Source organism: Ctenopharyngodon idella, chromosome 15 (genome assembly GCF_019924925.1).
Source record: "Ctenopharyngodon idella isolate HZGC_01 chromosome 15, HZGC01, whole genome shotgun sequence".
Taxonomy (NCBI): Eukaryota; Metazoa; Chordata; class Actinopteri; order Cypriniformes; family Xenocyprididae; genus Ctenopharyngodon; species Ctenopharyngodon idella.
This window is the reverse complement of record NC_067234.1, coordinates 429,122-446,530: the sequence shown is the minus strand read 5'-3', so window position 1 is coordinate 446,530 and position 17,409 is coordinate 429,122. Positions and strand designations below refer to the sequence as shown.

General features: G+C 37.1%; 2 protein-coding genes across 5 annotated transcripts; one reads left to right on the top strand and one right to left on the bottom strand.

The window, feature by feature from the left end:
• The first annotated feature begins 99 nt into the window (after nucleotides 1-99).
• Nucleotides 100-7,783, top strand: LOC127495489 (putative ferric-chelate reductase 1). Of its 2 annotated transcripts, XM_051862402.1 has the most exons (16): nucleotides 100-241; nucleotides 696-930; nucleotides 1,046-1,185; nucleotides 1,485-1,579; nucleotides 1,704-1,848; nucleotides 1,953-2,135; nucleotides 2,861-2,959; nucleotides 3,138-3,285; nucleotides 4,600-4,713; nucleotides 4,973-5,088; nucleotides 5,231-5,317; nucleotides 6,159-6,256; nucleotides 6,392-6,450; nucleotides 6,570-6,713; nucleotides 6,933-6,991; nucleotides 7,166-7,783. In XM_051862402.1, the coding sequence occupies exons 2-16, from the start codon at nucleotides 735-737 to the stop codon at nucleotides 7,256-7,258; spliced, it is 1,776 nt and encodes a 591-aa protein (XP_051718362.1). In that variant the 5' UTR covers nucleotides 100-241; nucleotides 696-734; the 3' UTR covers nucleotides 7,259-7,783. The 2 variants fall into 2 exon arrangements, with proteins under 2 accessions (XP_051718362.1, XP_051718363.1); XM_051862403.1 differs by lacking the exons at nucleotides 3,138-3,285; nucleotides 4,600-4,713; nucleotides 4,973-5,088; ... (4 more) ...; nucleotides 6,933-6,991; nucleotides 7,166-7,783 and having other exon boundaries at nucleotides 2,764-2,896.
• LOC127495488 (uncharacterized) lies at nucleotides 7,341-17,327 on the bottom strand. 3 transcript variants are annotated; one of them, XM_051862401.1, is made up of 4 exons: nucleotides 17,199-17,327; nucleotides 8,856-10,884; nucleotides 8,667-8,755; nucleotides 7,341-8,448 (listed from the first exon to the last, which is right to left on the bottom strand). In XM_051862401.1, exons 1-4 carry the CDS (start codon nucleotides 17,202-17,204, stop codon nucleotides 8,353-8,355), a joined length of 2,220 nt encoding a protein of 739 aa, XP_051718361.1. In that variant the 5' UTR covers nucleotides 17,205-17,327; the 3' UTR covers nucleotides 7,341-8,352. The 3 variants fall into 3 exon arrangements, with proteins under 3 accessions (XP_051718361.1, XP_051718360.1, XP_051718359.1); XM_051862400.1 differs by lacking the exon at nucleotides 17,199-17,327 and adding an exon at nucleotides 12,931-13,239 and having other exon boundaries at nucleotides 7,341-8,475; XM_051862399.1 differs by lacking the exon at nucleotides 17,199-17,327 and adding an exon at nucleotides 12,931-13,238.
• Nucleotides 17,328-17,409: the final 82 nt, after the last annotated feature.

Genomic DNA, 17,409 nt, shown 5'->3' with positions numbered 1-17,409 from the left:
AGAGAGACACGTATTGGCATTATGTGTTATAATAAATAAAAAATAGCCTAAATAATGAATGAATAAATAAATAAATAAATAACAGACAACCTGCAGGGGGATGTTTCAGATTTTGTCTCCATCGTGTGGTTGTAGGCCTACAGAGTCTTAAAATGCGACATGACCCGCCCATTCATGTTCAAACCATAAAACTATTATCTGACACCATTACCTGGTCCTGAGCAGACAGGTTGCTGACAAGGTAAGAGCAGTGCTTACTTTTGAACCTCTAAAACCTTCATTAACTTTGTATTAACATTTATTTACACACATTGTTAAGTGGTTTGGAAAAGTCATGGAAAATTAAATGAATTGGGCAAATTACTAATAACTTTTTCATAAGAAAAAGTGAGTTCAGGACATTTTTTCATAATGGGAAAAAACATTTTACATAGGCTAACCTTTATATATTAATTCTAATGTAACTGACATAGCCTACAAATAGAAATTCACCCAAGCAATCTCTATGATGAATTAAAAATCAATTTCCAGAAATCACAAATGACTGGAAAAGTAAGAAAAAAAAAAAAAAAAAATCTTGAAAATTCATTTGGCAACAAATGTAGGAACCCTGTAATGTAATGTAATATGAATCCTAAGGAGCAAGGTATAAACTATAACATAAGGACTAATGGCCATAATTGTGCTCCTCTCAGGATCTTTCCAGAGAAGAGGATCACTTTGCCTCTGCAGGAATGTGGAATCTACAAACTTCTCTGGCAATCTTTGGAACATTGTGTTTGACAGCTGTAAGTGGATATAAAAATGGAAAGGTGGAGAAATCGTGTGAGAGCATGATGCCAGAACATCACAGCCAACCCAACACTACTGCCAGTCCATACACACTGACTGTGAATGCCAGTAAATTCAGCCCAGGCATGGACATCAGAGGTGAGGGGGGGAAACAAAACACATATGAATTAAACAATTATCATTTTTGCCAATTTAGATGTTTTAAGTTGAACAATTAGTTGCCTTTATTTATTGATACTTCCACTATCCATAGTCACTCTCTCTGGAAGTGAGCACTTTGAAGGATTTCTAATTCAGGCCAGAGATGCCACAAACACTGATGGATCAGCTGTTGGCTCATTCGCATTGGTAGATCCCAAGATTTCTCAGCGTTTGACATGCAACAGCATAGAGGTACTGTATAGTGGAGTCTACAGTTTCCACAAAAATATTAATCAGCACAATTCTTTTAAAGATTGATAATAATAAGAAATGTTTCTTGAGCACCAAATCAGCATATTAGAATGATTTCTGATGGATTACGTGACATGAAGACTGGAGTAGCCTATGATTCTGAAAATGCAGCCCTGCTGTTGTATAAATCACACTTACCATAAATATTTTGGTATTATAAAGTATGTTGTAAGGGAAATGTGTCTCAAAATCTGCTTTTATTCTTAAAGAGTTTGATGAAAGTATGATGTCTTTTAAAGGGTTCTGCCGTTAGTCACACCAGTAATGCCAAACAGACCGAAATTCAGGTGATCTGGAAAGCCCCATCGAATGCTCCACCCACTGTACACTTTCTGTGAGTGTTTCTGATCTGACTTTGTCATTCAGCATTGAAAATATTGTATTGGATCTTTTCAAACCAATATTTGTGATTACATTCAAATTTATTATGTTCAACCTCTTTGTTTTTTCACATCAAGCGCCACAGTTCTTGCCCACTACAATACATTCTGGCTCAAACTTCCTAGTCCGGTCATTTCTCAGGGTGACGCGACTCCCGCTCCACCTCAATCTACCACCGTTATGTCTACAAACTCTGCAAGCACTTCTATTCTACCTCATCCAGTACGTGCCAAAATACTAAATATAATCTGCTCTTAGAAACTGCTTTACATAGCCTTTTTTTGTGAAAAAAAAAAAAAAAAAATGTGATGCCATTTCTTCTACAGTTCACTTCAGAGGGATGTGGCAAGTGGAAGTCTTGTCTCATTGACCCTGTCGGCTGTAACTCTTCTATAGACACAAACTGCTTCTTCCTTTCTTATTCTACTTTGGGTCAGACAGTTTCGTTTGAGCTCAGCGGCCCTGCACAAGGATACGTCTCCTTTGCCCTCTCCATGGATGAATGGATGGTGAGCATGATCAAATGCATTTCACATTCTTGTCCTACATTATAATGAACTAACTTTAGATATATATTATATTTATGTCCATAGAAAGCAACGAAATTACATTCAAGCTCCATAAAAGTAGTAAATACATCATTAAATTAGTCAACGTGACTACAGTGGTTCAACCTTAATGTTATGAAGCGACAAGAATACTTTTTGTGCACTGTCATTCTCTTACGCAGTTTACGTTAAAGACACATTGCAGAGCTTCCGTGTTCTACATCAGAACGTCGACTCTGTATTGGCCGGCTCCTGCGTCAGCATCACACGTATGCGTCGCGGTGCCCACGTGAACAGCGTCGGCCAATACTGAGCCAGCGTTCGGGTGTAAACTGCGTCAACTGCGTAGGAGACTGACAAGGTAGAGAAGAAATTGTTGAATAAAATCATTATTTTTGTTTTGTTTTTGTGCTCAAAAACTTTTCTCGTCACTTCATAACATTAAGGTTAAACCACTGTAGTCACGTTGACTATTTTAACGACGTTTTTACTACCTTTCTGGACCTTGAATGTGGTAATTTCATTGCTTTCTATTGAGGATAAAAAAACTCTTGGATTTCATCAAAAATATCTTAATTGTGTTCCGAAGATGAACAAAGGTCTTGCGGGTTTGGAGCGACATGAGGGTGAGTAATTAATGACAGAAATTTCATTTTTGGGTGAACTAACCCTTTAATGTTTGCTAGGGCAATGATGATGCGTACTTGTGTGTAAATGACGGGGGTCGTGTAAGTGTTGAGGCTGCACACACAACAGGCAGGACATATCCAGAGTTGGCATCCAAGGTGAGAGAGTACTTTAAGATCTTAATGCTGCTTTTTTGGCAGTTTTTAGTAATGCAGTATGTTACAATTTAATTTTAAAGCCATAAAAACATTATAGTCCAAAAAGATGGCCTCTGAACTTTATACAGTGTCACTCATACAGTAAATGTAATCAGCATGATTTTCATTTCCTCTGCAGTCTGTGCTGACTGATGTAGGCTGGAGACTTTCTGATGGGGTTATTCAGTGCAAGTTCTCAAGATCCATACACACCCCTCAGGATCCGGTCCGATTCAGTCTTAACAACAGTTACTACCTGTTCTTAGCACACGGCACTGCAGAAAATGGTGAGTGTTGTTGCGTCAATGACACAGAGTGTTGTTATTGTCAAATAAAGCTATTAAAAATGATTTTCACTAATTGAAATAAAGCTTTATATATATATATATATATATATATATATATATATATATACAGTAGTGTGAAAAAGTCTTAGGCCACCACCAGCTTTGTTGTTTTAGCAATGTTTTAATGACCATCCATATTTATTTTTCAGTCACTTTATTACGATACAAACAGAAAATACAGGAAATATGTACAAAATTGTTTCTTTAAGCAAAAATCAGTATTTAGTGTGACCTCCTGGATTTCTTCCATTTCTCAAAAAAGTTTCTCAGAAACTTTTCATCATATTTTGAAAGTTTTCTTGGCCTTCCAGTCCTTCTCCATTCCATTTAGGTTTAAGCCTGGTTCCTACTATTGCTCAAGTGTAAGGGGAGGTCACTAAATACTTGCCAATTTAGCCTATAAAAGTGGGGTTTTTTTGGGGTTTTTTTTTCAGATTTTTTTCTGTTTATTAATACTGCATACACATTTACTGTATTTTCTGGTTATATTCTAATAAAGAGACTAATAAAACTAATAAAAATGACAAAAGCACATAACAAAAGTACTAAAACTTAAACTAAAAGTAAAATGAAAGCTGAATTCAAATATATATATATATATATATATATATATATATATAAGTTATACTAAAATAACATTGATGAATAGATAATAACACTGGAATAGATAAGCTACTGTAGATTTAAATGTTCTGTTTTGTGTTATCGCTCTTTTTTTTAACTTCTAGATTTACAGCATGATAAAATAGCAGTCTTTCCGGTCTTCACATCCTTCAGCATTTTCCAAAGGGCTGTATTTCTCCTTTTAGCAAATTATTATGCATCTCATCAGATACAGTGTCACATTTAACTTTGTTTTTATGGCCTCCGCACTGCGTGTTACTCCACAGATCCGGATTTCTGACCTTACTGGTTAACAAGTGCCTGTGATGGGCTGAGCAATCAGTACTTGTTTCCTGTCATTTATTTTATGGCAGGGTCACGGGGTGCACAGGGAATAAAATAGTTACTGCTGGCTTGCTAAAGTCAGAATTCAACTTTTACAAGGAAACAAGCACAAGTAGGCCTACATATCTTAAAACAATTTGATCAGGTGATGTTCTGAAAGATTTACACCAATTGTTTCACTTTTATTTTTTATATCCCATCGTTATGGTATGATAAATCACTATTTTTATTGATAGAAATGGTGTGTGAGATAATGCTTTGTTCAAGTTATCTCAGCAGTTTTACTGTTGTTGTGTTGTGCTGCAGGTATGATCCACAGACACACGTGGCAGCCACTGATATCGTCCCATCATCAGATCATTACCGGCCCTCCCCAGATACTGACAGGTTCTCGATCTCCACTGCTCATGAAATGTCATGGTAAGTGTTCTGCTGTAATTAAGTTTACTGCAGGAAACTTAGAATTCCACAAATGGTTAAATATATGGTCAAGAAAAGGAAATGTTACTTGTGCAAGTGCAATTATCATCATTGTGCCCTTGAAAAGTAGTTGCTGTGGAATAAAAGCATCAGTTAAATGACAAATGGTAATTAAATAAACCACTACATGTTATGAATAAATTGGTGTAAATTGCAAAATGCTTTCATTTTCAAAGATAATTTCCCAATTTAAATGCAGGAGCTTTAATGCTGATTGCCTGGATGCTAGCAGGAAGCTCTGGAACATTAATCGCTGGCTATTTTAAACCTGACTGGCCAGAACGAACATTGTTTGGGCAAAAAATATGGTTTCAGGTATGGAGTATGTTTTTGTGGTTGCTGCTTAATACTTATTCATGCTTTAATACTTTCAGTTTTCTGCACATTTCATGTGTAATCAGCTTTTCATAACTGCATATATTTTTCACTGTAGTTTAAATATTTTCTCTGTTTACAGGTGCATCGCATGTTGATGTCCCTTACAGTTTTGCTCACAGCTGTGGGTTTCGTTTTTCCTTTTATCTACCGAGGAAAATGGAGCACAGTGAGTAAAGCCTGTGTTCTCTGCCTTGACAATGATTTGCAAATAAAATGCAATACATCCTTAAAACAACAACAAACTTAAATGTATTAAATGCCACAGTTTCACTCCTTGCCAGTAGGGGGCCCTATTTAATTTAAGACCAATTTCAGCATCAGAGAGAGTGTGGTGTTATATTGCATAGCTAATATATGTTTATACATTGGTTCTGTACAGTATTTATTAATTATAGTATTTATTAATATTTTGAATTAGCTTTTATTTTTGTTTTCAGATTTTATTTTAATTTAATTTAAGAGTAACACTTTACAATAAGGTTTGTTGTTTACATTAGTTAACTACAATAGTTAACATGAACAATGAGCAATACTTCTGCAGAATTTATTAATCCTAGTCAATGTTAATCACAACATTTATTAATACATTACGTTTTTAAGATCAAAAGCTGTATCACTTAACATTAGTGCACTGTGAACTAACATGAATGTGAACATTTTTATTAACTAACATTAACAAAGGTTAAAATATGCTGTAGATATATTGTTCATTGTTAGTTGATGTTATGTAATGCATTAACTAATGTCAACAAAATGAAACTATTGTAAAGTGTTACTAATTAAGGTTTTTTATTTAAATTTTAGTAATTTTGTTATGTGCTTCTCTCTCTCTCTCTCTCTCTCTCTCTCTCTCTCTCTCTCTCTATAGTTTACATAAACATTTCTAATTTTCGGTTAAGTATTTTCATCAAATAGACTTTACTTTATTTCAGATTCATTTCAATTTGTGAAAATATTTTAATAGTTTTGGTTTTAGTTAACAATACTATTACCAAATGTCTTTGCAGAGAGCAGGTGCTCATCCATACCTAGGCTGCACTGTTATGATTGTCTCTTTCTGTCAGCCTATAATGGCTGCATTCAGACCAGCTCCAGACTCCTCAAGGTAGGCTAATGTCTCCTCATTTAACTCAAATTTTCAACTTGGTAGTTGTGTAAACCCCTTTTGCTTACATATCTGGATTGAAAAACATAATGAAGCAAGTAGAATAACAGCAGGATAATCATTTCATTTTCCCAGGAGGTGGATATTCAATTGGTTGCACTGGGGCGTTGGAAATGCTGCTGAAATTATTGCCGGTGAATTTCGCTCTTTGGATTTTTGTTGTTTAGAAATGTTTACCTCAAATAAATCAATTTCTATGAGTAATAATCCAGTCAAAACATTTAAAAATGTTACTTTTTTTTAATTATTGCAGTGGTTTCCATATTTTTTGGAATAAGGCAGCAGTCTCTTTTGTTACCTTACCCATGGACCACAGGGATTCTCTTTGCTTTTGTGGTTTGGAACATTGTATTAAAGCTTGTGTTACAACTTCATAAGCACAATGTAATCAGAAAAGGTTTGTATAACTCATTTTCACATTATATAACTTTGAAAGACTGTGCAAAAGCCAAAGTCTGATTCATTTGGAAGTACATAGTGCCTGTTCAGTTTTGTTCCCTCTTCCTGTCGTTCAGGCATAAATTGCAAAATGATTCAAACTGAGAGTGAAATGAAGCGAAATATGTTTTCAAGGATAATGTAACTACATATTTAGTCATTTCTCTTGTTTCAACAGGAAGTGACAATGAAGATGAACTTCCAGTTCTCTCAGACTTCTCGGGGAATGTAAACTGGGTAAGTTCACTTTACTCAGACTTAAAGGTGGAGATTTACCACCCTTAATCATTGAAATCAGTGTGTAGTGCAATAGGCACAACAAAAACTTACCATCAAATTATAAGGCTCAAAAATAACCATGTACATAATGTTCATCTAAGCATCCAAATGCCCTTCTTTCTACTTCCACAGGATACTAAGTTTAGAGTGGCTGTCCTTGCTGTGTTTGTGCTTGGAAACTCAGCTTTCTGTTTCTCACTTCTCAGCTCCATAGGGAACGTATAGCCAACGAATGAATCATATGGCAGCTTTTCAGGACATAAATTGGGATGAAGGCCTAGAATTATTTATACAGCAGAACAAATCATTACCAATTATCATTTCATTTTATTGCAAGGTTTGAACAGAACAGTATTTTGCATTGAAAACATCCTGCAAGGAAGAAACATATCTATTAAGATGCCATTTCAAACATGAATATTATGAAGTGAAATTCACACATTTTTTAAATTATTATTTTCACACAAGAATAAATGTTCACATTATACGCAGGCAATCGAAGCATAAAATATTTAAAAGGCTCACAATGTAATTATGGTACAGAAGCCAGCTACTTATCTGTAACAACTCTGGAAGCTACATCCATTATATACTCTATAATAGACATTCCAAGAAGTGGTCTTCTCTTGTCTTAAATTGCACTTTTGATCAGATTAAATCAATGATAAATCGTCGCCTTGGAATTATAAGGTTCTATCTGCATTCTGAGCAGTTTTAAGATATTAAGCTTCAAAGTTTTTGAATTCCATAGACCTCTGTAGATAGAATCCTTTTTGTTTTCTAAAAAAAAAGTCCCAAAATGTTCACAACTTACAAAAGAAGAATATGTGAATAACTCAGTTTTGACAAAAATGTCAGATAGAACCTTATAATTCCAAGGTAATGAAATGTATTATTATTTACTTCTGCTCTTCACTGTATGGTTAAAGTGACAAAATATCTTATAAACAATAAACTGATTTGTTAATATAAGACTCAAAATTAGTATCTTTTTTAAACAATGTACTGTATGTAATGTGAAATCAGAATAATATATTTCTCAGTGTTTGGCATTATTTTTGTACATAGTGCAATTTAGGAATGCATTACTTTATAAATTTGTCATCTGCAATAATATAAAAGTGTACTCAAGATAATGAAAATACTATTCGCATCCAAAAAAAAATGAAAAAGGGTATGACATCAGTTATGAATATATTTACTCACCTATTAAGTTCCAGGTTTGTACTAATGAATGTTTTAATCTGAATCTATTTCTACATGCTTATACTGTAATGGAAACTTGATTTGTGCTTCGGTGCTTCATTTAGGCAAATCATTCAGTCTTGTTGCTGATGATTGGCAAAGATACCTGCCTCCCACCTCTGGGCCAGGGCACTTTTTCGTCTGACTCGAGGGTAAGGAGCCTCAGGGAACTAAAGGAGAAAGCTTCACCTGTAAAACTGCATGCAGTTTCCAGTTTCAAGGTGAAATGGGCACAGATCAATGAGATGTCAAAGATGTGAAACAGATGAAAAACAGATGCTTTGCAATGGAATTCAGAACAGTTATATATGATACATGGGAGGACCAACAGAAAAATATGTAGTTTAAAATCTGCAACTTTGAATCAGCATGCCTAAATTTAATGTACCTTCTGGTCGCAGGACAAAGCGGAGCGATCCATTTTGCGTGTCTTCGATGGAGATGAGGGGGATGACTTAGATTTTGCTGGTACCTCTCCTGTAAAGTGTCCAAATAAAAGAAAGGACATTTGCTGAACTGCATCTTTATGTAATAACATCAGTGAAGTAAATACTCTACTGGTTGCTAAATGTGCTACCTGGTCTCTCGTAATTGAAATTCTGCAGTTGGCTGGGGGACACGAGGACCGTGTCATATCTCTCCTTTACATATAGTTGTGCTCTCTGCCTCCTAAGCTCCTCTTCTCTTTGCCTCACCAACTTTATCTCCTGATCCACCAGAGACTGCGTGCTGTGAGAGCGCAGTTTGAAGAAGGGATTGTTCTGAAACGTGCTCTCTTGTGTCTCTTGACATGCAGTGCTCAGGCAGAATTCCGAGGCACTTCGAATGATGAGATTCGATGTCTCCAGGATGATCACGTTGTTCATGTCTGATGACCATTCTTGGAAACCGCTCGTGCCTGGAGAGAGCAGCCCACCTTTCCCTCGATTCCGTGGACTGGTGGGGTACGAATCCGGCTCGAGTATAATGACATTATTGGCGGTCATTTCATGGTATGTGGGACTTTTTCCAGAAGAAGCAGTGATAGACAAAGTTGGAGTTCTTGTACTAGGGGACCTCTGAGACCTGCATCTGTCCTCCGGTGTGTCAAACATCCGTCCTTTCTCCCCAGGCTCTGATCTGCTTTGGTGAAGAACACTAGGCCTGGGTTGAACTTGTGTAGCGTCACCAGCAGTCATCTTTGCCATTGCCCTCTCTCGTCTGAAATTCTCCTCTCGTTCGAGAGCTTCACGGATCTCCCGCTCCACTGGAGTCTCCGGCTCATCGTAAGGGGACCTGTAGCTTGTGTCGTCCAGACCAGAGTCCTCCGAACAGGGGCTGAATTGAGTGTACTGGTAATCCCCCAGACCGAGACTTTCTATGTCAGGGTCTCTTCTGGGGCGATCAATGTTGCGGACAGGCGTATACATGAAGCTGTGCCCACCTTGGCAAGATCCCTGCTTCATCACTGGCCGGTGCACCAGACCCTTGGTTTGCTCTTCCATCTTCTGCCATTGCTTGCGAGCCACCCTGAAATCCAGATGCTCTGTGCTGACGTTCTCGCTCTTTATTTCCTGAACCACGCAGAAGTCCTGCGGCAACTTCTTGTCGAGCTCTGAAGTTGAACAAGACAGGCGCTGGAGGTTGTGCTTTGAAGTTTTCCCAAGCTCATCTTCGTCCTCTGCAATCTTTGTTAAGCTGCAGTAATGGACAGAGGAGTCCAAAGAAATATCTTGCAGCTCACATTCAGTGGGACACTCTGGTTGTTCTAGAATCTCACTTTCAATAATGTTCAAAGCCAGGGCTTCATCTTCAGGTTCAGCATTGCTATCAATCACTTCAGTGTCTTCCTGCCTTGATTGGTCTTCCGGGTTTACCTCTGCTTCATCCATACCCAGGAGATCACCGTTCTCTTCAATCTCTTCTTTGTCAACAGCTGGTGGAACTAAAGATCTCCATGGCTCCTCAGCATCACTGTCTGATGAAATGATAGCCATTTCCACAAGCAGACAGTCACTCAGGTCATCTCGATCCATATCCGGACAAGTTTCAGTCTGGATTTCAGAAATCACTAGCTCATTCATTTGTTGCTCCAGCACAGATTCTTCTTCTGCCTCCACCCTCTCCTCATGTTCATTGTGTTCTTCCTCCTGGGCCTCATCAGAATTGATGATTTCCATTTCCTCTTCTGGTTGGTCATTCAGGTTAGGGTCTTCATGAGACTCAGAGGTCAAAGATTCTGTACCATTTGGCTGTTCTTCTTCATTGACCTTGACCATAATGCTTTCTTGAGATTCTTTGCTCCCATCAGATTCACCTGAGCTATCACTTTCATTGGTTATGCCTGTGTTGCCTTGCCCATCGAGGTCTTCATGGGGGTTGCTCTTTCTGGTATCCAGGCACTCTGGGAAATATGTGACAAAACATTCATTTACCTCCTCAGTGTCCTCTGTACACCCAGGATCCATTTTACAGTCTGTTAGATCAGCCATTTCTGAAAGCTGGCTGGTCTCCATGGTGACTGTTTCAGAGAGGTATTTCTGCTCTTTTTGTTGCTGATTTACAGAGGTGCTTATGCCTTCATTTAGTTCACTTCCATATAACCTTCGCACACCAGCTGTGGCTCTCTGTGAAAGTTACATTGAAAAAGATCTGTTTAGAATTAAAGGAACCAAGCTTAGGAAGACTCAAAACATCAAACATGACAAAATGCTAAAAAATGTTTTCTCTTAGTCTTGCTCCTTGGATAATTAATATAGACAACCTTGATCTAGAAGAACCAGCCTTGTGCTGTTTTCAGCAGAATTGCACAGTGTTGCTTTAGTTTCATCGAGCTATTCTAGCATTCATGCTGTGAGATATAAGTGGCTGGACCTTTTTGATACCAAACACAAGCATGAGAAGTGGTTTCTAAGAAAGCATGCAATCTTAAAATGGGCTGAAAATCTACATTATAGGATGTTTTAGTAGCCTCAATGAAAATGTTACCCCTAATTTTAAGTAGGTCATTTGAAATAAAAACTCTAAACAGCTTCTAAGCTTAAATAAAGAGAAGGGTAACACTTCTGAGAAAGTACACTGTAAAAAGTAATACGCTCTATCTACTCAATAAAATTGTGGCAACAGATTACAAGCAATATTATTAATTAAATTCAACATATAAGAATTGAGTTAGAATGAATCTAATTAATTCCTTAAAAGCCAACCATTTAAAATGTGTAAAATTAGCAAACACCATTACAAAAAACACAAACTGACATAAAAAGCAAAGAGTCAAGCTGCCCAACTAAATGAAACACTGATCACTGTAATGGTGACCAAACATTTTCAATAAAATCAACATCAACATCTAAACCTCTGTTACTTCTTGTGTTTCTCTTTCCTTCAGTGATTCTGCTTGTTATCATCAGGTGTCTTCAATGTTGGCAATAAAAAATAAAGAGTTCTTAATTAATCTTTGACGTCTGTCTGTTATTCAGATATTTTTGTTTAAATTTTCCTCTTTTTAAATGGTTGACATTTAAGGAATTTGATTAATTCTAACTCAGTTCTATTTGTTGAATTTAATTAATAATATTGCTTGTAATCTGTTGCCAAAATCTTATGAAGTAGATATAGCGTATTACTTTTAACAGTGTACACTACTTTCTTGAAAGTACTATCAATCGAAAAGCTAACTGGATGTACTCAGAACTAGCTACAATAATTCCTTTTTCCTTATTTATCACTTAATAGTTTATCATTCCTCTTCTTTGTACTTCTTCAGTGCTCACACTCATAAAACAAAAACTCAGAGCTTACAGTATGTGGGTGATAATAATGCAGTATGTGGATGATCATAAAGTCTGTTTTGTGTTTTTTCCCCCAGAAACGTAGTGGTTGCCTGGCAACATGCTCTATCTGAGAAGGCAGTCTTGTTTATTATAGGCTGTCTTGTTTATTATACAGTAAGATCCATGTAGAAGCAGCTCACTAGTCAGAGACAACCTTATCAAAGTGCCATGCAGTGTGTTTATTAGAGCTATCAGCCTGAGTTTATCCAGTAAGAGAGACAGAGAAACAAATCTATTGCTCATATCGAGCGGATGGGATGTACTTTTATGCATGCCTGCTGGTGCTGTGACCACCATTAACCCCAGATCCACCCTTTCTGTTTTGGAAAATACATTTCCGATGTCTGAACATCACATCCACATTGCCAGAGGTGGAATTCTGCAGATAGCAAAATGATGTCATCAGCTATTATCCAATAAGTGTGACTGTTGCATTAAAGGGTTCGATCACCCCAAAATTAAGATGTGTTGGGGATTAACAGCCTTAGTCACCATTTACTTTCACTGCATTTTGTTTCCATTCAATGAAAGTGAATGGGGACTGGTCATTTTTCCTAACATCTAATTTTGTTTTACACAGAACACTACGGGTTTGCTTTTTGGGATGAAGGTTATTTATCCCTTTAAGTCAAACATACCGATCAATCATGGAGATTTCGGATACAGACAATGAAGCATAACTCTTTTTAAATACATTAGGCACTCTGCCAAGCACGACAGTACAAATGCAGCACACATAATTCCTGCATCATTCGCTCTTCGTGCCTTGCGCATGCAGATGTTCGCCAAAGCAGATACGGATGCAACAGATGCACAAAGCGTCAGTATTTTGATACCTACCAGCAGCTTTAAAAAGAGGAGCCAAACGGATATCATCTCCAATCTACCGCAATACGCACATGACTGAATAATTTGCACAGATAACGCGAATAACCAAATGGCGACGCGTCGCGAGTAATTCATATGGTTGAACTCGAAGAGGGAAAATCAAGCTCGCGACAAATTCCTGTTCAGACCTATCGATCCGTCAGCAATTGTCAAATGTGAAATAGAGCACATAAAGATATTGACAGAAACGACAGCAACTGAATGCCTGAGCCAGCACTGGTTGCACTGATACGGAGCCGCTCTGTCCCTCTAGGCGCCCACACTTTCTCAACCAACTATTGAACGCTTGGCTTTGCCCACGCGATTTTTGAACATGCAGTCCATAATATTCTGACCAAGGTCACTCTTGGACTCTTCTTATATATATAAGTTTTTAATCTATTTTTTATTTTCACATTGGATCTCCAAAATAATGTAGCAACAACATGAAGACAGTAGACTATATTTTAAATATTTGTTTAATGGCATCTTTACAGTAAAGCACTAAAGGTCAGTAGGGTATAACTGATACTGATGTCTCTAATAAATTGATTTTTCTCTCTCTCTCAATTTTAGCCATTAATTATAGCCATTCAACATTACATAATTGAAAGCTATGAATTTTAACTTTTAATTAGCTTTAAAAAAGACCAACTTTTAATTTAAGTGAACTTAAACGATCTTCACATAAACTCATTGTAATAAATGTCACATTTATATCAGGGCTCAGTGCTAAGGTTTTTGTTTCTACTGGCCCAGTCAGGCCATTTCCGATTTTTACCTGCCCTGCTAAAATGCACAAAAAAAAGTATTGTTTTTGCTGTTTTTGATATTTCTGTAAATATACAGAAATTGAATAATCAAACACTGCACAGTCTTCACTGCATAAATTATAAAGATTACAGATTAATCCTTATTAAAGCTACAAAAGTTATTCAGTCAAGAGCAGTGAGTGATTTTCCCTGTCTTTTGTTCTTTGATTAACAGTAATGACACAGACAAGTTAAAGGGATAGTTCACCCAAAAATGAAAATTATCCCATGATTTACTCATGATCTTCTTTCAAATGAACACAATCAGAGATATATTTAAAAATATCCTTATTCCTCCAAGGTTTATAATGGCAATGAATGGGGGGCTGCGTTTTGAATAAAAAATAATGCATCCATTCATAAAAAAAAGTAGTCAACTCAAGTCACCTTCATTTATATAGCGCTTTTCACAATAAAGATTGTTTCAAAGCAGCAAAAAAGTGAAAGTAATCCATACGTCTCCAGTCGGTTAATAAAGGCCTTCTGAAGCGAAGTGATGCATTTTTGTAAGAAAAATATCCATATTTAAAATGTTATAAATTCAAATAACTAGCTTCCAGCGGATGACCATACGCAGAATGTGCAAGTTGATTTGCGGCGGAAGAGTATCCTTTGACCTGACGCACAATGTAATGATGAACACGGAGGCGCAGAGGATAGAGCAAAACAAATCACCGGTCACAGATTATAAGTCTAAAATGATCATTTTTAAAGAGAAATTTCGGAGGATTTCGATATAAGAGAAGAGGAGCTTAAATTTGTTGCACAGCCCTATTTGTTTGAACCGCAAGAGGCTTTAAAGCTTACAATACAATACAATACTAGATCCTGCGTCATACATCGCGTCAGGGGGGTTACTCATTTGGCGCAACTCGACTTGCGCATTCTGTGTACGGTCCTCCACCGGAAGCTAGTTATTTGAATTTATAAAGTTTTAAATATGGATATTTTTCTTACAAAAATGCATTGCTTCGCTTCAGAAGGCCTTTATTAACCCACTGGAGTCGTATGGATTACTTTTTTTTATGGATGGATGCATTATTTTTGACTTCAAAATGCGGCCCCCCATTCACAACCATTATAAACCTTGGAGGACTAATGATATTTTTAAATATATATCTGATTGTGTTCATCTGAAGAAGATAGTCATATACACCTAGGATGGCTTGAGGGTGAGTAAATCATGGGATAATTTTCATTTTTGAATGAACTATCCCTTTAACAGCAGGTATATTAGGCTGCTGTCACTTTAAGACCTGACGCATGACGTGATCTGACACACATCCTATTTTCTCACAACTCTTTACGTTCATTTAACCATTTTTAAAAACTCATTTTAGACTGTGCTTATACATGGATACTGGACAAAACATGATTTTGTGTGTTTTCGTCTGTTCAAGTGCGAAAAAAGAACTCAATGCAGGCGTGCTATCAAAGTGGCATTCTGTTCGCGTGATTTGCTTCTCCAAAGCTGTTTGCCAAGTTTTTGTTTAAATTTCATATTTGAAATCACCAATGAAATCTGACAACTGTTTCATAAATTTTGTTTCTAAACGCTCGAATCATGACAAAAAAAAACTGTATTTTTCTGGCTGGATCAAGCTAAAGCGCATGTGCAGTCCTAAAGCGCGCGTCTCTTGTGTCTCATTTCGGAGGCGTGCGTCTGACTGTTTCTATAGGAACCGGAGCTTCTAACGGCCGCTGCAGTGACGCGATGACTTTACTAATCGGCGATTGGCTCTTATGTAGAAGGCGGGACTTATTCCGCTATATTGCACGTTGCACTTTCTCCCATTCAAAACAATACGAGTGACGCGTCTTGTGTTATTCTGTTTAGAGACAGTGTGCCAGTACAGATTAGGGATAGTTCACTCAAAAATGAAAATCATTTACACACCCTCAAGTTGTTCCAAACCTATATGAATGTCTTTCTCCTGCTAAACACAAAAGAAAATATTTTGAAGAATGTAGCCAAACAGTTGATGGGCCCCATTGACTTCTATAGTATATGGGGGTAAAAATGCTATGGAAGTCAATGGGGCCCATCAACTGTTTGGTTACCCATATTCAGCAGAACAAAGAAAATCATACAGGTTTGGAACAACTTGAGGGTGAGTAAATGATGACAGAATTTTCATTTTGGTTGAACTATCTCTTTAATTGTATCAATGTAAAGAATGCAAAAAGAAGTGGTGCACGGGTTGTAAATTCCTTATTTCAGTGCTCTTTGGGTGTAAGGGAAAGTACTTAATTGTGTTAAGTATTTTTATATTACATTGGGGCAAAGGGAACTTTTGCACTATGGAGGACGAAAAACCTATGTACTCTGTACTTTACATTTATTGCTTTTTATTTATTGATTTGGATTGGTTAATATCGGCATTTAGCGCCACATACATGCAGTTTGGGAAACCTAATGAGCGATCAGTTCATGTGGGCCTACATATATTTATTTATTTGATGAGTAGCTGTGTAATAATGTACCCCAGCTGGTCATTATCACTAATTAAAAATTTTATGAGCGGTACAAGAGCTTGATCACGCTGCACAGGTTCATTTTGAGATGGTGACCAGCTGAATGTATTTATCTATGAATGTATTTATCTCTATCTATCTATCTATGGACAAAACTCATCCTCTCATCCTCCACTTAGACTCTAAGCCAAACCAATCCTCATGTATCAACATGTTTTTCCAGGAATAATCCAGAATTTATTATTACTCACCTGCCACATCCTGTTCTATTGTAGTGATGTCACATGTGATGCAAACTCTATTCTCAAATTCCACACTCTAACTTCATATCCAAATGTTTGCATATGACTTTTTGTAAAACAACAATTGCAATGAAATTAGAAAGCATGTTTACAACACCCATTTTGGGTGATCTGATTGCAAATTGACAAATGCAAAGATCCAATGCATCTTGTAGATAAATGGAGATTATCTTTGGATGTGTCAGGGAATGAGGCAAAGCGTCTTTTTTTTCAATATAAGCAGTTCAATTCTGCTAGCAGAGCATCATAAATAACGACAATAAGTTTGGTGGAGGATATTCTGTCTGTTTGCTGCCTGTGTTACTGGCTTAGTCTCTGCATGTTTTTCCCCCCCATCCTCTCTGTTTTTGTAGCTACCATCCCACACACTTGATGGAAAAGCAGCATGAGTACACTCCAACAAATTGCAAATGCAACACCAAAAAAGGCATCTTCTCTCTCTCCTCCGTCTTTTCCTCTTAAGACCTTCCCACTACAATTCACAAATTCACCAAAAAGTGTACATCTGAGCTCTTTTTAAACTCTGAAGATGCATAAAAATGTTTCTCACCAAACACAAGTGCACAATGACTCTCCCCATCCAGACAGATGTGTCACACTACAGTAATGTGTATTCCATATCAATACAAAAGTTTGGAATGTGAATACTTACTGTCATGAAGCTTTGAGGTCGGCTGGTTTAACAGTGAAGGTCTCGTTTCTTCCTCTGAGTGCATGTGTGTGTGTGTGTTAGTGTGTGTGAATGTGTGTGACAGAAGCCACAGCTCTGATTGAATGCGTGGTAATCGACCAATGGCAGCACAGTAACTCCACTGACAGACATGACAAGCTCAAGCTCAAATAAACACAGACACATATAGGGA

What these genes read in the sequence shown, in the direction of transcription:
- LOC127495489 (XM_051862402.1), top strand. Translation starts at nt 735, where the DNA reads ATGTGGAATCTACAAACTTCTCTGGCAATCTTTGGAACATTGTGTTTG. An exon ending in CCAGCTCCAGACTCCTCAAG is followed by an intron (nt 6,257 to 6,391) that starts GTAGGCTAATGT and finishes TCATTTTCCCAG; the next exon opens with GAGGTGGATATTCAATTGGT. An exon ending in TCTCGGGGAATGTAAACTGG is followed by an intron (nt 6,992 to 7,165) that starts GTAAGTTCACTT and finishes CTACTTCCACAG; the next exon opens with GATACTAAGTTTAGAGTGGC.
- LOC127495488 (XM_051862399.1), bottom strand. Translation starts at nt 13,053, where the DNA reads ATGAATTACTCGCGACGCGTCGCCATTTGGTTATTCGCGTTATCTGTG. An exon ending in TTTCAATTACGAGAGACCAG is followed by an intron (nt 8,756 to 8,855) that starts GTAGCACATTTA and finishes GACACTTTACAG; the next exon opens with GAGAGGTACCAGCAAAATCT. An exon ending in CTTTGTCCTGCGACCAGAAG is followed by an intron (nt 8,449 to 8,666) that starts GTACATTAAATT and finishes TTTCTCCTTTAG; the next exon opens with TTCCCTGAGGCTCCTTACCC.